This window comes from Podarcis liolepis (genome assembly GCF_965112155.1).
Source record: "Podarcis liolepis genome assembly, chromosome: 3".
Lineage (NCBI taxonomy): Eukaryota > Metazoa > Chordata > Lepidosauria > Squamata > Lacertidae > Podarcis > Podarcis liolepis.
Genome location: NC_139557.1, coordinates 65,112,990 through 65,127,120, shown reverse-complemented (window position 1 = coordinate 65,127,120; position 14,131 = coordinate 65,112,990). Strand labels below are relative to the sequence as shown.

Below are 14,131 nucleotides of genomic sequence, written 5' to 3'. Positions count from 1 at the left end.
CTGGCAGTTTTGGACTTTTTAGTTTCCTCGTGGAAGGAAGATAAGGAGCTTGAAGAGGACTGGTGGGTTCTGGTGGCTAAAGCCTTGGACTTGAACCACCTCCATTTGCTAGAGCCCTGTAACTGGCACTTGAATTTCTGTGAGGTCAGAAGGGGAGGGTGTGACTTATGAGAGACACTGAGAAATGGAGGATAGGATTGAGTTGTATTCATTGTAGCATGAAGTACCTCCTTGTGAAAGTGGAGCAACTTCCATTTGCACAACAGGACTTTCCCCATTCTCCTCCCTTCTGTGCCCCCAAAATCTGTTTTGGCCTCCCCCCACAACCCTCTGGTGCAGAATTGGGGGTGGCATGGAAGTCCCACTGCACAAGCAAAAGTCATTCCACTCACACAAGTAATTTGCTGAATACCGCCCAATGAGTTTTCAAATAAAAACTTTCGCACAATGTGTACATTGATTTACAAAGGTCACCCAGCCCTCTTTTTTTACTTTACTATCCTTGCACCAGATCTTTATCTTGATGGATAGTATGTAGAAGCTTCCCTCCCACAGGGCTGTCACTTGCCACTTCAGCCAGAGTCTGGGACTCAGAGGCAAAGGATTGCAACAGCAGATTCTTGAACGTCTGCCATGCTTCTGTACCACAGCTCCAGACCTGCCTGCCCACGTCTGGCAGGGGCATTCTGTTCCCAAAAGCTGTGCTAGCTGGCTACTAGGAATTGTACCACAAGAAATATGGAGGGCAGCATGTTAACAGAGGCTGGGCTTTAATCTGTGGTTTATTTCCAAGAGACAGTAAAATTAATGCCTGTATGAGCCACAGGAAGTATATAACCTTCCATTTTGAATTTTCAACTTGGAATTTGCCAAATATTCAATGTGATAATGATTAATTATAGAAATGGTAAATCAAGATTGCCTACCATTATCAAATAGCAATCTGTGCTCCAGCTGTTCCAGATGAGCCATTCTGGTCAGTCATGTTAGTGATGAAATGACAGGTATCAGCTCAACTATTTGCAAGTGTACACAGACTGTACACTCACTGAATGTTACATGTGAACAACTGTGCAAGTATACAGCTGAATTATTTGTGTGCACAGAATGAACAGTTGTTGAATGTAACATGTGAGCATACATAATGAATTGCCATGAGATGCAGACATATGGAAGTGCTGTGTGAAGATGTCATACACAAGTAAACGTTCCAGTTACAGATAGGTAGCCGTGTTGGTCTGCCATAGTCAAAACAAAAAAATTCCTTCCAGTAGCACCTTAAAGACCAACTAAGTTAGTTCTTGGTATGAGCTTTTGTGTGCAAGCACACTTCTTCAGATACACTGAAACAGAAGTTGCCAGATCCTTCTATATAGTGAGAAGGTGGGGAGGGGTATTACTCAGAAGGGTGGTGGGAATGGGTGATTGGCAGATAGCTGAGATGAGCCTGTTGACGACTCTTAACGACTGCAATAGGTCTTACAGGCCACCCAATCTTAAACAACTCCTAACCCACAATAATACTACAACCAGACCTAACACGGACACTGGCACCAGAGCCTGCAATAAACCCAGATGCCAACTTTGCTGCCACATACACCCGGACAACACCATTACTGGCCCCAACAACATCACACATACCATCTCGGGACTGTTTAATTGCTCATCGTCTAACATTGTGTATGCCATCAAATGCCAACAGTGTCCTTCAGCTCTCTATATTGGACAAACAGGCCAAACCTTACGCCAAAGAATAAACGGACACAAATCTGACATCAAGAATCACAAGACAGAGAAACCAGTAGGAGAACACTTCAATCTCCCAGGACATTCTATACAAGATCTCAAAGTAGCTGTTTTACTACAAAGGAATTTCAGAAATAGACTGGAAAGAGAAGCTGCTGAATTACAACTCATTACCAAACTTAAAACCATGGAGAGACCTGGCCTGAACAAAGACGTTGGATTCTTATCTCATTATACATGACAAAGCCATTTCTCACCTTCTCACCCCTTGCTTTTTCCTGTAAGACCTATTGCAGTCGTTAAGAGTCGTCAACAGGCTCATCTCAGCTATCTGCCAATCACCCATTCCCACCACCCTTCTGAGTAATACCCCTCCCCACCTTCTCACTATATAGAAGGATCTGGCAACTTCTGTTTCAGTGTATCTGAAGAAGTGTGCTTGCACACAAAAGCTCATACCAAGAACTAACTTAGTTGGTCTTTAAGGTGCTACTGGAAGGAATTTTTTTGTTTTGACAAGTAAACGTTGCAGTGACTGGTGATATCTCTGTGGCTCCCAAAAGTAGTTTTGGGATCGCAGAAATATATGCAGAGATTCTCATTAGAGATTATGTGTTTTCTGAGACTGGTTTAAAGAAGGGAAAACACGTGTTATGTACTGAGTTGAATAGGATCCAAAATGCAGCAGTCTGATTGGTCCTAGAACCATTGGCTCCAGAATGCAGCAGTCTGATTGGTCCACAGAAGCCACCCAATCCAACTCCAAGTGGAAGTGAATCCACAACCTGATTGGCCTATAGGAGAATCCTGGAATTAGCCATTGTGTAAATAATGTATATAAAGCAGACATTCTGGGGGAACTTCCATTCCTCCTCACCACTATAAACTGAATAAAGAGCATGAAATCCACTCTCGACTCTGAGTATATTTCACACAGCTTGGTATTTAGTGGGTTAACCTGAAAGCCTGGAACTTTCTGAAACTGCAATCCAACCCATACACACTGTATCAAATCCCATTGAACTTAGTAGGACTTGTTTCTGAGTAGACAGGTGTAAGAGTTGCATTATCAGTTATCTTGGAAACTTTTATTAGCTTAAATAATTTGAAAACATCGCTATGTGAAATGTTCTAAAATACCAGTATAGCAAGGGTGTCTAAACTTGGAAGGCCAGTGGTCACATTTGCAATTTTAAAGAAGTGTCGTGGGCACCAGTCACTAAATGTCTGCCATTGGGTGTTTGGAATCACATAAAATGGCTACTGCATCTGTTTTAAAACTGTTGTCCCCGTATTTCCTTGACTTTGGGTTGATTGGTTTCTGAATCAGGAACATCCTAAAAACTAGAAAACTCATTAAAATATATATTAAAACCCTATAACCCCATTTCCCCTTATTTTATTCCACTTCACCTGGATGAAATAGTTTTTTCTTAAAACAAACCAAAGCTAAGGACTGCTGTGATGTTGTAAATGTTCAGTCATTATCTGAAGGTGAATTCCCAGTCAACAAAACAATGGAAGGCTTCCGCTGTGTTCATTCCACTGGTCTTTGCAGTCACGCATATTATGTGTGTCTTCACTAGCAAAGGACTCAGTAATGCAATAGACTTAATAATTTGGATAAAATATTCAAGCCATTGCCTTCACATTAACCCCTATTCCTAGAAACGCCCTGTTGCCGTCATGCTGGCTTTTGCAGCATCGATCAAGAATAAAAATGAGTTGACTTTCCAGAATAGGTTACTACGACATCCAGCGGCCATTCAGATTAACTGCACAGGCAAAACTTCCAATTATTTTTAAACCAATCTCTACACAGTAATTTCAGGAATTTATTTAAGAGTACCGACTGCAAGCAAAATAAACAAGCAAAAGTTATTTTCCTATGGGAGGGATTCGACATAGTCACCTCTCTTTCCTCGGAAGGTCGGTGATCACGGTGGATTTCGACTCTAGGTTCAGAATAGGGGAACCAGAAAAAGGTCGTAATTTAGATTATGAAAGGGCTCGGCGCTCAAGTCTGTCGGAAAGTTGCGGCACCTCGTTTGTCAGTCTCTGCTCTCTGATATTTTATTGCTTTATTATTTTTATTATTCTGTTGGGAGCCGCCCAGAATGGCTAGGGAAACCCAGCCAGATGGGCGGGATATAAATTATAATTACTACACTTACCTAGGGAGAGGAGGGATTCTGCGCGTGCTCAGAGGCACGCCTTCGCATTATTACTTCGCATGACCCGAGGCTGAACCCCGACTATGCAGTTTGTTAAGCCTGATAAACCTTGTACAAGAGAGATGAACTTGTGTTTATTTAATGAGCACACACTCTCATTCTTTCTACAGGGCTTGAGGAAGCGCTGCTTTGGAAAAAGCGATTCCCCACGGACCTTCACAGGGGATTTTAATTTCTGCTCTCCATACAGAGAACCACGGAAACAAAGAAAGGGGGGAACCACTGCGGCGAATGCGAAACGAAAGCATTTGCCTCATTCGTTTAAAAGGCAGGCAGGGAGGACTAACATTGGCTGCGCCGTGAGCAAGGCCCGCCCCACATTCGGCGCGCGAATTACGACCATAGAGAGCGAACGTTTACGATGCAAGAGCGACGTTACCTAGCTACCACAATAATGCCAAGGTTGATCCGGAAAAGGAAGTTTGTGTCTGGTCCCTCCTTTTCCTCCGGCCTCCATTTTGTGAGGTGCTTTTCGGCGGCCTGGCAGAGGCGGGCAATTCGGCCGAGCTGATACGGTTTCGTCCTCTTGCATCGCTTTTGCCGGCTTTGAGACACCGCCGCCGCCGCCTCGGTTGCCGCCTTCCTCCTGTACCTCCTCGTCGCCGCCATGACGGACCGCTACACGATCCATAGCCAGTTGGAGCACCTGCAGTCCAAGTACATCGGGACGGGCCACGCGGACACCACCAAGTGGGAGTGGCTGGTGAACCAGCACCGGGACTCGTACTGCTCCTACATGGGCCACTTCGACCTGCTCAACTACTTCGCCATCGCCGAGAACGAGAGCAAGGCCCGCGTCCGCTTCAACCTCATGGAGAAGATGCTGCAGCCGTGCGGGCCGCCCGTCGACAAGCCTGACGAAGCCTGAGCCGCCTGGCGCCCCGCACCGCCCGGGAGAGAAGGGGCGGGAAACGGCAGCCGGGGCGAGATAAATTTGGGAAGCGCCGCGACGAGGAGGGCCGACGGGACGAGGCTTCTTCCCTTGCCTGAGGCCGCCTTCTCTGGAACAAACCCTGCCCCTCCTCCCCCTTGTTGCGCTCCCGGGGCCAACTTCCTTTCGAGTCCCAGGCGCCTTCGGAGAGCGCGGCTTGTGAACTTCCCTCAATTCTGCCCGGAACTGTGAGAAGCCCGTCCAGCGCGAGAGACTGAGGCAGGTGGTTCCCCTTGCTCGGAGGCGGCGTGAATTTCTTGGAAGAGGCCTGAAAGCGACGCGTCCACTCCCCCTCCCCCGCCTCACTCTAGATTTTGTAACTTTTTTTGGAGGAATTTAGGCAACTCTCTAATAAATGCCACACTCCGCCTTCTAATCTGTTTTGTGGTGATTCGTTAATTTATACAGGAGACGTCAGTCAGGCTGTATTTTTGAGCAAGTCCCGTTGAACCCAGTGAGGCCCATTCAAGTCAATGGGGCTTGCTTGTGAGTAGACCTGCATGGGATTCATCTGTAATGGACTGCACAGAGGTAGCTACAGGGTAAACAAATACCTGCATTTCAAAATGTTATATGTTAAGTGCAAAATTGCTCTCAAATATTTGTGGACATGTACAGAAGGAGTGGCCCCCCATACTTTTAGTTGAGGGTTGCTGTTACTCTGCTTCATGCAGTCCTCTCTTTTAATTACCATTAAAATGACTGGAGGCTGCACAACATATGTATTGCATATTTTCCACATCCATCACATAAGGTCACCTAGGTTTGATTAGTTCTGTTGATTATTTTTCTTTCTTTAGTAGCAAAACCCAGTGATTACATGTAGCTAACCAATATAACGAGGGGGAAAATACTTAAATAAAATGGAGGGGGATGTAATGGTGAACAAATAGGAAACACTTGGCTTGAACTTAAAATTACAGCATGTGTGTGTGCATATGACTCCATCGTCCATAACCATTTGCTGCTATTGTATATATGCCAGCTGCAAATATTGAGTCAACTCCCAGGAATTTGATCATGTTTCTTTTATTATTGCATAGTTTGTAAAGTCATACAGGTTTCATGAGACAGGATACATGTTTATCGGTGAACTAGTTTGCTGGACTCCTGGGCTGTAAAAAGTAAGTGCTCTTATTCAGAGGCAAGGGGCAACATGCCACCCTTATTTTTTGCCCTGTACTGGAACCCTAAAAGCAGTAAAACATTAATTTAGGAGGGCTGTGAAAGAAAGCAGATCATATACAATGGTATAAGTTTCTCTTTTCTCTGAAGGTGGACTCTGTTAAGACTGTTTCAAGGTACAGATCAAGACCACTTTGAAATAGTTCAGCTAGAAAACCTTGAGAAACTGATCTATTTTTATACCCCTGATACAGATGCTGGTATAGCAATACATGGTTATTTTGTATGATTTTGTTTACTAAAATGGATATTGTAGGCCATATGCTGAAGAAATGAGTTACATAAATGGATACAAATAGCAAAATGTCATGTTTACATTAAGGTATCTGGCACCTGCAGTAAGTTTTGTATTTCCACATTTTACAAGCTTATTTATTCTATATAAAAAGTTCTTTGGAATTGTCATTTTTCCTTGACTGGTCTGTTTCTCAACTGTTTTTCATGGCTTTTAAGAGAATTAAGATTGGATCACTCATGTACAAACCCAGGGATGTAGTTACTTTGTTTCTTACCCAGGCTCCTTCCCAGAGGGAATTCCAGGTGCTTTTTTCTGCAGCGTTCCACCAGAGGTTTCTGCAGCACGCCCTTAAAAATAAATCAATTATACCTCTTTAAAATCTTTTGCAAAAATACATTCTGGGCATAGTCCAGAAAAAGTCAAGCACTGATTTCATTTGTAGAATTACAGTGCATCCCTATACATCAGGGGTGGCCAACTCCCGAGAGACTACGATCTACTTTCAGAATTAAAATCTGGCAGTGATCTACCCCCGTTTTTTTGGGAGGGAGGGTTAGGGACTTTTTTGCAGCTCTCCTGAGGGAGGAACAGAAGCAGCCACTAACCTTAGGATCGTTGGTTTCTAAACTCCGGCTTCCCTTCTGTAACAATAGAGGCCTGTGCAGGGAGAGGGGCCAGGGGGGGCAGTGATCTACCAAAACCTCACAGGGATCGACCAGTAGATCGTGATTGATGTGTTGGACATCCCTGCTATACATGTTTGCTCAGAAGTAAGTTCCACTGAGTTCAGTGGGGCTTGCTCCCAGGTGAGTATAGGATTGAAGCTTTAAGCATTAAACTTTCATTGCATTTTGAAAGTGCTTGACTGTTATCACTATGCTAAGGTTTGCTTGGTCAAAGTTTGTGGGCTTTTCCATAACTCAGTTTTAAAATACAAACGAAAGGCAAGAGTATATAGCAGAATAATTTTGAATATTTATTTCACTTCAAACCAAATGCTATATCCCTTCCACTGTTTCTAGAATTATTTCTATCCTACTTAGCCCTTTGAGCCCCAAAATAGGTTCTCTAGATAGTTTACATACAAAATCCAAAAAGCAAATTATATTGCATATCAATTAATAAATTATTAGTTCAAAAGTAGTCTATAAAGCCATTGTAAACTACAGAAAACTCACCTACTAAGCCCTATGATACTGTTAGAGTAGTTCTAACGGTTACAAAATTGGCTTAACCAGAACAGTAAAGGCATCCATGCAATATGCAACAGCAGCAAAAATGAATATCTTCTACAGGGTGGTTTTCACGATAGGGCATACTAGCTAATGAATGTGAAATGCAATGAAATGGTTTAACATTAAAGTTTGGGAGGTGCAGTGGAAAGGAATAATTTCTGTGACCCTCAAATATTTTTGAGCATTAATTCAACGTTATTTTTGCTACTTACCTATTACTACTTGGCTTGGATCAGTGCCTTCCTGTGTCTTGTTCTGAAGCAGTGTTCCCACAGCACTTGTTAGGGTTGGTTCTTTTTTGGGAGTTGCTTGTTTGCCCTGGAAAATACGCAGTAAATATATAAAGAACGTTTTAGCATACATTCATTATGCAGTACAGTTGATTTATCACATTTGTATCCAAAAAGCTTAAGGAGCTTTGGGACTATCATATGTTTATCCTCTCAACAATCCTATGATGTTTAGGTAAAGAGTGGCTGACTACCCAAATATTCTGCAGTGTGGGGCAGCAGAATTCAAACCAACATTTCTCTGATCCAACACTATCCACTACACCACATTAGCTCTTCACTAACTGAAGTTGTGTACAGTGGTACCTTGGGTTACATACACATGAGGTTACATACGTTTCAGGTTACAGACTCCGCTAACCCAGAAATAGTACTTCGGGTTAAGAACTTTGCTTCAAGGTGAGAACAGAAATAGTGCTCTGGTGGCGTGGCGGCAGCAGGAGGCCCCATTAGCTAAATTGGTGCTTCAGGTTAAGAACAGTTTCAGGTTAAGAACGGACCTCCAGAACGAATTAAGTACGTAACCCGAGGTACCACTGTATTAGCTAGAGTACTAAGATTCTCCCCCAAACCTCTCATAATTTTCAACAAGACAAACTGGAGGAGAAAAAACCTTAGAAAAATTGCTTTATGGCTGGTAAAGGACCCCTGGACAGTTAAGTCCAGTCAAAGGTGATGGGTGTGACACTCATCTCGCTTCAGGCGAAGGGAGCTGATGTTTGTCCAGACAGCTTTCCAGGTCATTTGGCCAGCATGACTAAACCACTTCTGGTGCAACGTAGCAGTGACGGAAGCCAGAGCGCACAGAAACACCGTTTACTTTCCTGCCGCAGCGGTACCTATTCATCTACTTGCACTGGTGTGTTTTCAAACTTGTAGGTTGGCAAAAGTTGGAACACAGCAACGGGAGCTCACTCCGTCGTGGGGATTTGAACCACTGACCTTCCATTTGGCAAGCCCGAGAGGCTCAGTGGTTTAGACCAAAGCACCACCCACATCCCCTATAGCAACCCTACAGGGACTAAATAATTTATGCATTTTTTAAAAAGGTGAGAACCCTCTAGTCTGTTGGTTAAAATATTTCTGCACATTTTCATATGGGGTTTTTGTTGTTTGCAAATTCTGGTTTGACTGGTTTATTCATCCATCAGTCTTTTCTATAGCTCAAAAAAATGTGACATTTGGAAACATTTGGCATTCAGCTTTTAATGGGAGAAGAGTACTCCAGAACTTTTAAAGTGAAGTGGCAAAGATTAGTAGAAAATAAATAATTTTGCAATGAACATGTATTCATTGACCATAATATAATATATGCTTAGGCATGGACCATGACTCATTACTGCCTACACTGACTAGGGTTTCAGGTAGGTGATATTCCCAGTCCTAGATGTACATGCCAGGGAATGAATCTGGGACCTTCTGCATGCAAAGCAGATACTCCACTACTGAACCACAAACCTTCTCCAGAATTCATGGGAAAGTGAAAGAATTAATGGAGATACATTTGGCAAAGCTCCTCCTTGTTTTTATTATTCTATATAGCCCCTGGAAGAAGGGTGGGATAAAAATGTGACTAATGGCTTGAATACAATAAAATTACTTACAGGGGGTGCTTTGGATCCTTTCTGACCTGGAGCAAATGCACGCCTGGCTGCTTGTTCTTTGCAGAAATTGATGTGCCTTTCTGCTGCAGCCTCATTAAACCTTCTCATGCAGTAAGGACACTGAATATAATCTGAATATAACAAAGGAACGGGGGCTATAAAAGCAATTTATATAGTACCTGGGAGACAACATCACTGTTATAAAATATATAAATAATGTGAATATGCCACAATGAGCCAGTTTCCCTTTGTCATCTGAATCCAGGTTCATGGCTTAACTCTCCTGGGCAAACCATGAGCTATAAACCACAGGACAGCTTGGTTACAGCTTGTGGTTAGGCTGGAGAAAGCTAAAATAAGCCCAGGCTGGGACAACATGCTGAGCCAAACTGTGGTTTAGCTCAGCATTGCACAGTAGCAAAACAACGGGGGGGGGGAGCAAAGCAGACACAATCTCCTCTCCAGTAGCCTGCACATTCATGCTAAGCCATGCTTTGAATTAGAATGATGTGTGAATCAGTCTTATGCTTGTTATCTTGCAGATGAAGAAATTAGGTTATAGAATCATAGAATCATAGAGTTGGAAGAGACCACAAGGGCCATCGAGTCCAACCCCCTGCCAAGCAGGAAATGACTTGAGAAAGACTTCCTACTGAAACAGTAGCTGAGTTGAAAATTAATCCCTTGAGTGGAAGTCCAGTACTATCCACTAGCTTTGTTTTAGTTAATTGTTCAAATGACTCTCTGAGTTAGACCCAGACTGCCCTTGGGCAGAATTGTATCTATGGGATGTTCCCACAGGTGAAGGCAGTGAATATCTCTTCCTCTCTGCAGGAGATTTCTCTGAATATTTTGGCCCCTCTGTGAGCCTGGACCCAACCCTCTATTTTCAAACAAGGATGAACAGCTTCAATGCAAGTAAATAACCTGGATTAATGGTTGGAGGCGGTGGCGGAGGCAGAGGGCGGCCTTCTTTCATAGCTATAGTGGCAAGTTTGGCTGATCGGATTGCATTAATGAAGTCCTCATGTTGTTGTCTCCAATTAGATTTTCTCTCTGGTTGGCTCTGAAAAGGAAATGCTTGAATCACATTTTTCAGTCAGAGGGTGCATTAATAGATACATAGTTCTAAACTGTTTTTGAAAAGAGAATTTCAAGAGATGTTAAATGCATTACAGTGGTGCCTCGCAAGACGAAATTAATCTATTCCGTGAGTCTCTTCGTCTTGTGGTTTTTTCGTCTTGTGAAGCATGGCTATTAGCGGCTTTAAGAAAAAGGAAACGAACTCGCAAGACATTTTGTCTTGCGAAGCAAGCCCATAGGGAAATTCGTCTTGCGGAACGACTCAAAAAACGGAAAACTCTTTCGTCTTGCACGTTTTTCGTCTTGCGAGGCATTCGTCTTGCGAGGTACCACTGTATAATGAAACAGTAACAAGCAATAATAAAGTTTAATTATCTATTAAACACAGGTAATACAGTTCCTTGGTTTTCTTGTGCCAGGTGCAGAAGAGGGGAGATAACTATGACAGTGTCACCTCTAACAAATGAGTGGGTAGGGAGGATGGGTTTTGGGGTAGGAGCGTGGTGAATTTAGGTGGGAGCCAAAGCCTGGGCTTGGTGGAAGATTTGAAGAGGGAGGGTATGGCAGCCTGTGTATAGATGGAAAGAGATTAGAGAGCCTGGTGGGTAAGGGCAAGTAGATGAATTTCTTAATCTTGAGTTGAAGAATCATGGAATCACAATGCTCACCTCTTATTTGAGGCAAGCATAATGTATCCTAAGGATCTTTATTTCTGAACCAGAAAATAGCAATTAAACTAGATGTTAATATGAGCCCCAAATGGATGGTTCCAAAAGCAGAGTTTCATAGTGAATGAAGAGGTCTTGGAGGGCTTGTAAAGAGGAAGAATAAATATGCACTTACTTCCTAGTAGGCAATGTAAGGGAAGCAGAATCAGAGGGATCTATGACTCAGTGCTACAGTAACTTTTACAGGACATTTCAACCCTATGTATTAGCACAGTCCTTATGTCTGGCAAATAAGTCACCCTCAACTCTGTTGGGAAACATCCCTGAACTGATATATTTGGGTCGAGTTGCATGCCTAATTCAAAAATACCTTCGGGGGTGGCTTCCTCTTTACTGTTGGAATGTCAGTTCCCTGCAGTCGCTGTTTCAAGGAATTAAATGGCTTGCGCTTTTTGTTGAAGACTTTTCTGCATATTGGTTCATGTCGTCCCTAAGATGAAGAGAGAGAGAGAAAGGTCTGCCAAATAAGGGTTGATCAAAATTATGTTATACTGAGCTCTAAATGGAGGGCTCCAGAAATGAAAAATAAAAGGTATTATTATGTCAAGCCTTCTTGATTTAGTGTGCCCAAGCTTTTGGGAGTCAGCAAAGGAGATGATGCCTAACTTGTATGTATATCTAATTACCTGTGTCTGAATTCTATCCTGGACATGGAGTAAATGTGGGTACCTAATTTGACTAATCTGGGATCCTTCTGGTTTTCTCAAGTTAAATATTAATAAGGTAGGTATGTGTGTTTTCCCTAGCAGAGGTGTAATTATTTGGCTGTAGTGCCAACCAAGTCGAGTGGCTTGTTCACCTTTGATTGGCTCAGGCTGTTGCACCTGTAAGGATATAATCTTGTAAACAAAGTGGGATTTTAAAAACTTTTTTAAAAAGAAGCAGCATCGGTTTTTCCTGTTTGGTTTTTATGCTGGGTCCAATGTAATGCCTTTGTAAAGGCTGCGTGGCTTGGCAAAAGTCTAGTTATGTATAAACCACCCTGGACACTTTAAAATGGCCTGAACAAGGGACTTTTAAAACTTGTAACTCTGAATTCCCCTTGCTAATTGCATGTTAGCTAAGCAGTGAAGAAAGTCATATGAACACCTAAGTACCCAGGAGGCCCAGGTTCAAATCCCTACTCAGTCATGAAGTTCACGGTGTCTCCTCAGTCTAACCTACTTCAGAAGGTAGTTGTGAGGACAGAATGGAGTGGGGAGACCCAGGAAAGATGATACATAAATGTAAATTAAAAAATAAGTAAATGGGGGGGGGGGAACCCAGCTCTTGTGTTTACTGATATTCATGTGGTGGCAGCTGCTAAGAGTGGCAATTAAAGGTAGTTTAAATGGGAAGTGAAAATGTAGCATGGTCATCCCATATTCAAAAGGATTCCTGAGTACACGAACTTGAATTGGTCCAAACTGCCCAGAGCTAAGGGACTGAGAAACACATTAACATATGTAAAAATGTTGTGAAGGAAACATTGGGAATTGTTTCTAAGATACGTGAGGTATGCGTAGAGCTTCCATTTATTACTGATTTTTCTTCTCTTTGCATTGAATAAAAGCCAGGGATGAGGGATATTTACTGTAAACACTAACAAGTACTTCCAAGTACTTGCCTGTTGCTATTTCTGCTTTGAATTCCTTAAAAGCTGCAGTCTATGAAAGCTTCTGCTGTAAGGTTAACTTCAGCTGTGAACCAGCCTACTGAATTCATTCATCAACAGAGTCATTTTCCATTCTTGCTTGGTCAATTATCTTAAGGTTGCTTTTATGTCACTAAATATATTCAGTGGTTAATTGTCTTGTTTTTACCAGTGCATCCTGTGTAAAATGTCTTCCACAGATTTCACAAGAAAGCAAATTCTGGCTGCTAGCATCTGTGTGAAATGGAAGAATACAAGTTATTACTTACTTATCCAGGGTTTTCTAACATCCAAGAAATCCACACAATCTCATTTTTTCTCTCTTCCAGTTGTGCTTCCCCTCTTCTCGTGATATTAATCCAACTAATATTGTTTTTAATGTATATGCTGCTACATGCCAATAAATAACCCTTTATTAAGTTAGAAAAAGAATTAGACAGAAAGTCTGCATATGAAAAAAGGTGCTTCCAGAAGGATGTTACAAGGTTAATACTTTGAGTGATGTATTACTTATCATACTCACTGCATGAATGAGGGTAGCTTCCATGACTGTGGTCTGTTAAACTTGTTTGACATATTTCTATGAATAGCTTCTGCAAATATCAGCCAGTACGGACAAACATTTACTTAAATGTAATGAAGAGCAGAGAGCCCGTGCAAAACCATTCACTGATAAAAGTTACTTACAGCTCAAAGTAAAGATTGAGAATATTACATACCTACAGCTCCTGCTTTATTCCCAGGAATCACACTCATCTCATAGTGCAGTGATATCAAATTCTGCCTTTAATACTTTTCAGGGAGACAGGAGCACCAGGTAGTTTACTCTTGCTTATCTAGCTCCTTTACTTGTAAAAGCCCAAGTTAAATGTCATTGGCTGACAGTTAAAACAATTATGACACATGCAACCCCTCCATCATGCAATGATGCACATGAAAAAAGAAGTTAAGCTACTCTGAATACATTTGTTTCCTCTACAAGACAGTTATCAGTGAGTGTTAGTAATGGGACACCTTGACTTAATAGATGTTCAATAAGGCAGTTGGTTCTTCAGCTACAGAAACTTCTAAAGTAGTTAAAACTAATAGAGGCAAGCTTGAAGTTAGCAGTTTGATTTGCCAAGATGAACTGTTTACCATTGACACCATCCCTCCTTATTAAGTGGACAGTGATCATGTGTTGTAGGAACCACAAGATGCTCAGGAAAGGTTCTTTGAGGGAAA

At 42.2% G+C, this 14,131-nt stretch overlaps 2 protein-coding genes across 2 annotated transcripts; one reads left to right on the top strand and one right to left on the bottom strand.

Annotated features, from left to right (window-relative positions):
• Window positions 1-4,218: 4,218 nt before the first annotated feature.
• Window positions 4,219-5,287, top strand: SF3B5 (splicing factor 3b subunit 5). The gene has a single exon (XM_083496306.1). The coding sequence runs from the start codon at window positions 4,588-4,590 to the stop codon at window positions 4,846-4,848; it is 261 nt and encodes an 86-aa protein (XP_083352432.1). The 5' UTR covers window positions 4,219-4,587; the 3' UTR covers window positions 4,849-5,287.
• A 637-nt stretch (window positions 5,288-5,924) lies between these two features.
• On the bottom strand, window positions 5,925-13,779 carry ZC2HC1B (zinc finger C2HC-type containing 1B). Its single transcript, XM_083496299.1, has 8 exons — window positions 13,627-13,779; window positions 13,077-13,141; window positions 11,585-11,704; window positions 10,391-10,529; window positions 9,464-9,594; window positions 7,782-7,887; window positions 6,609-6,681; window positions 5,925-6,101 (listed from the first exon to the last, which is right to left on the bottom strand). Exons 1-8 carry the CDS (start codon window positions 13,661-13,663, stop codon window positions 6,077-6,079), a joined length of 696 nt encoding a protein of 231 aa, XP_083352425.1. The 5' UTR covers window positions 13,664-13,779; the 3' UTR covers window positions 5,925-6,076.
• Window positions 13,780-14,131: the final 352 nt, after the last annotated feature.

Bases quoted from the DNA above. Each gene is read 5' to 3' on its own strand.
- SF3B5 (XM_083496306.1), top strand. From the start codon at position 4,588: ATGACGGACCGCTACACGATCCATAGCCAGTTGGAGCACCTGCAGTCC.
- ZC2HC1B (XM_083496299.1), bottom strand. From the start codon at position 13,663: ATGAGTGTGATTCCTGGGAATAAAGCAGGAGCTGTAG. The intron at 11,705-13,076 runs GTAAAAACAAGA...TCTTCATCTTAG, and splicing joins ATTTTACACAGGATGCACTG to GGACGACATGAACCAATATG. The intron at 6,682-7,781 runs GTAAGTAGCAAA...TTTATTTTTAAG, and splicing joins TCCAAGCCAAGTAGTAATAG to GGCGTGCTGCAGAAACCTCT.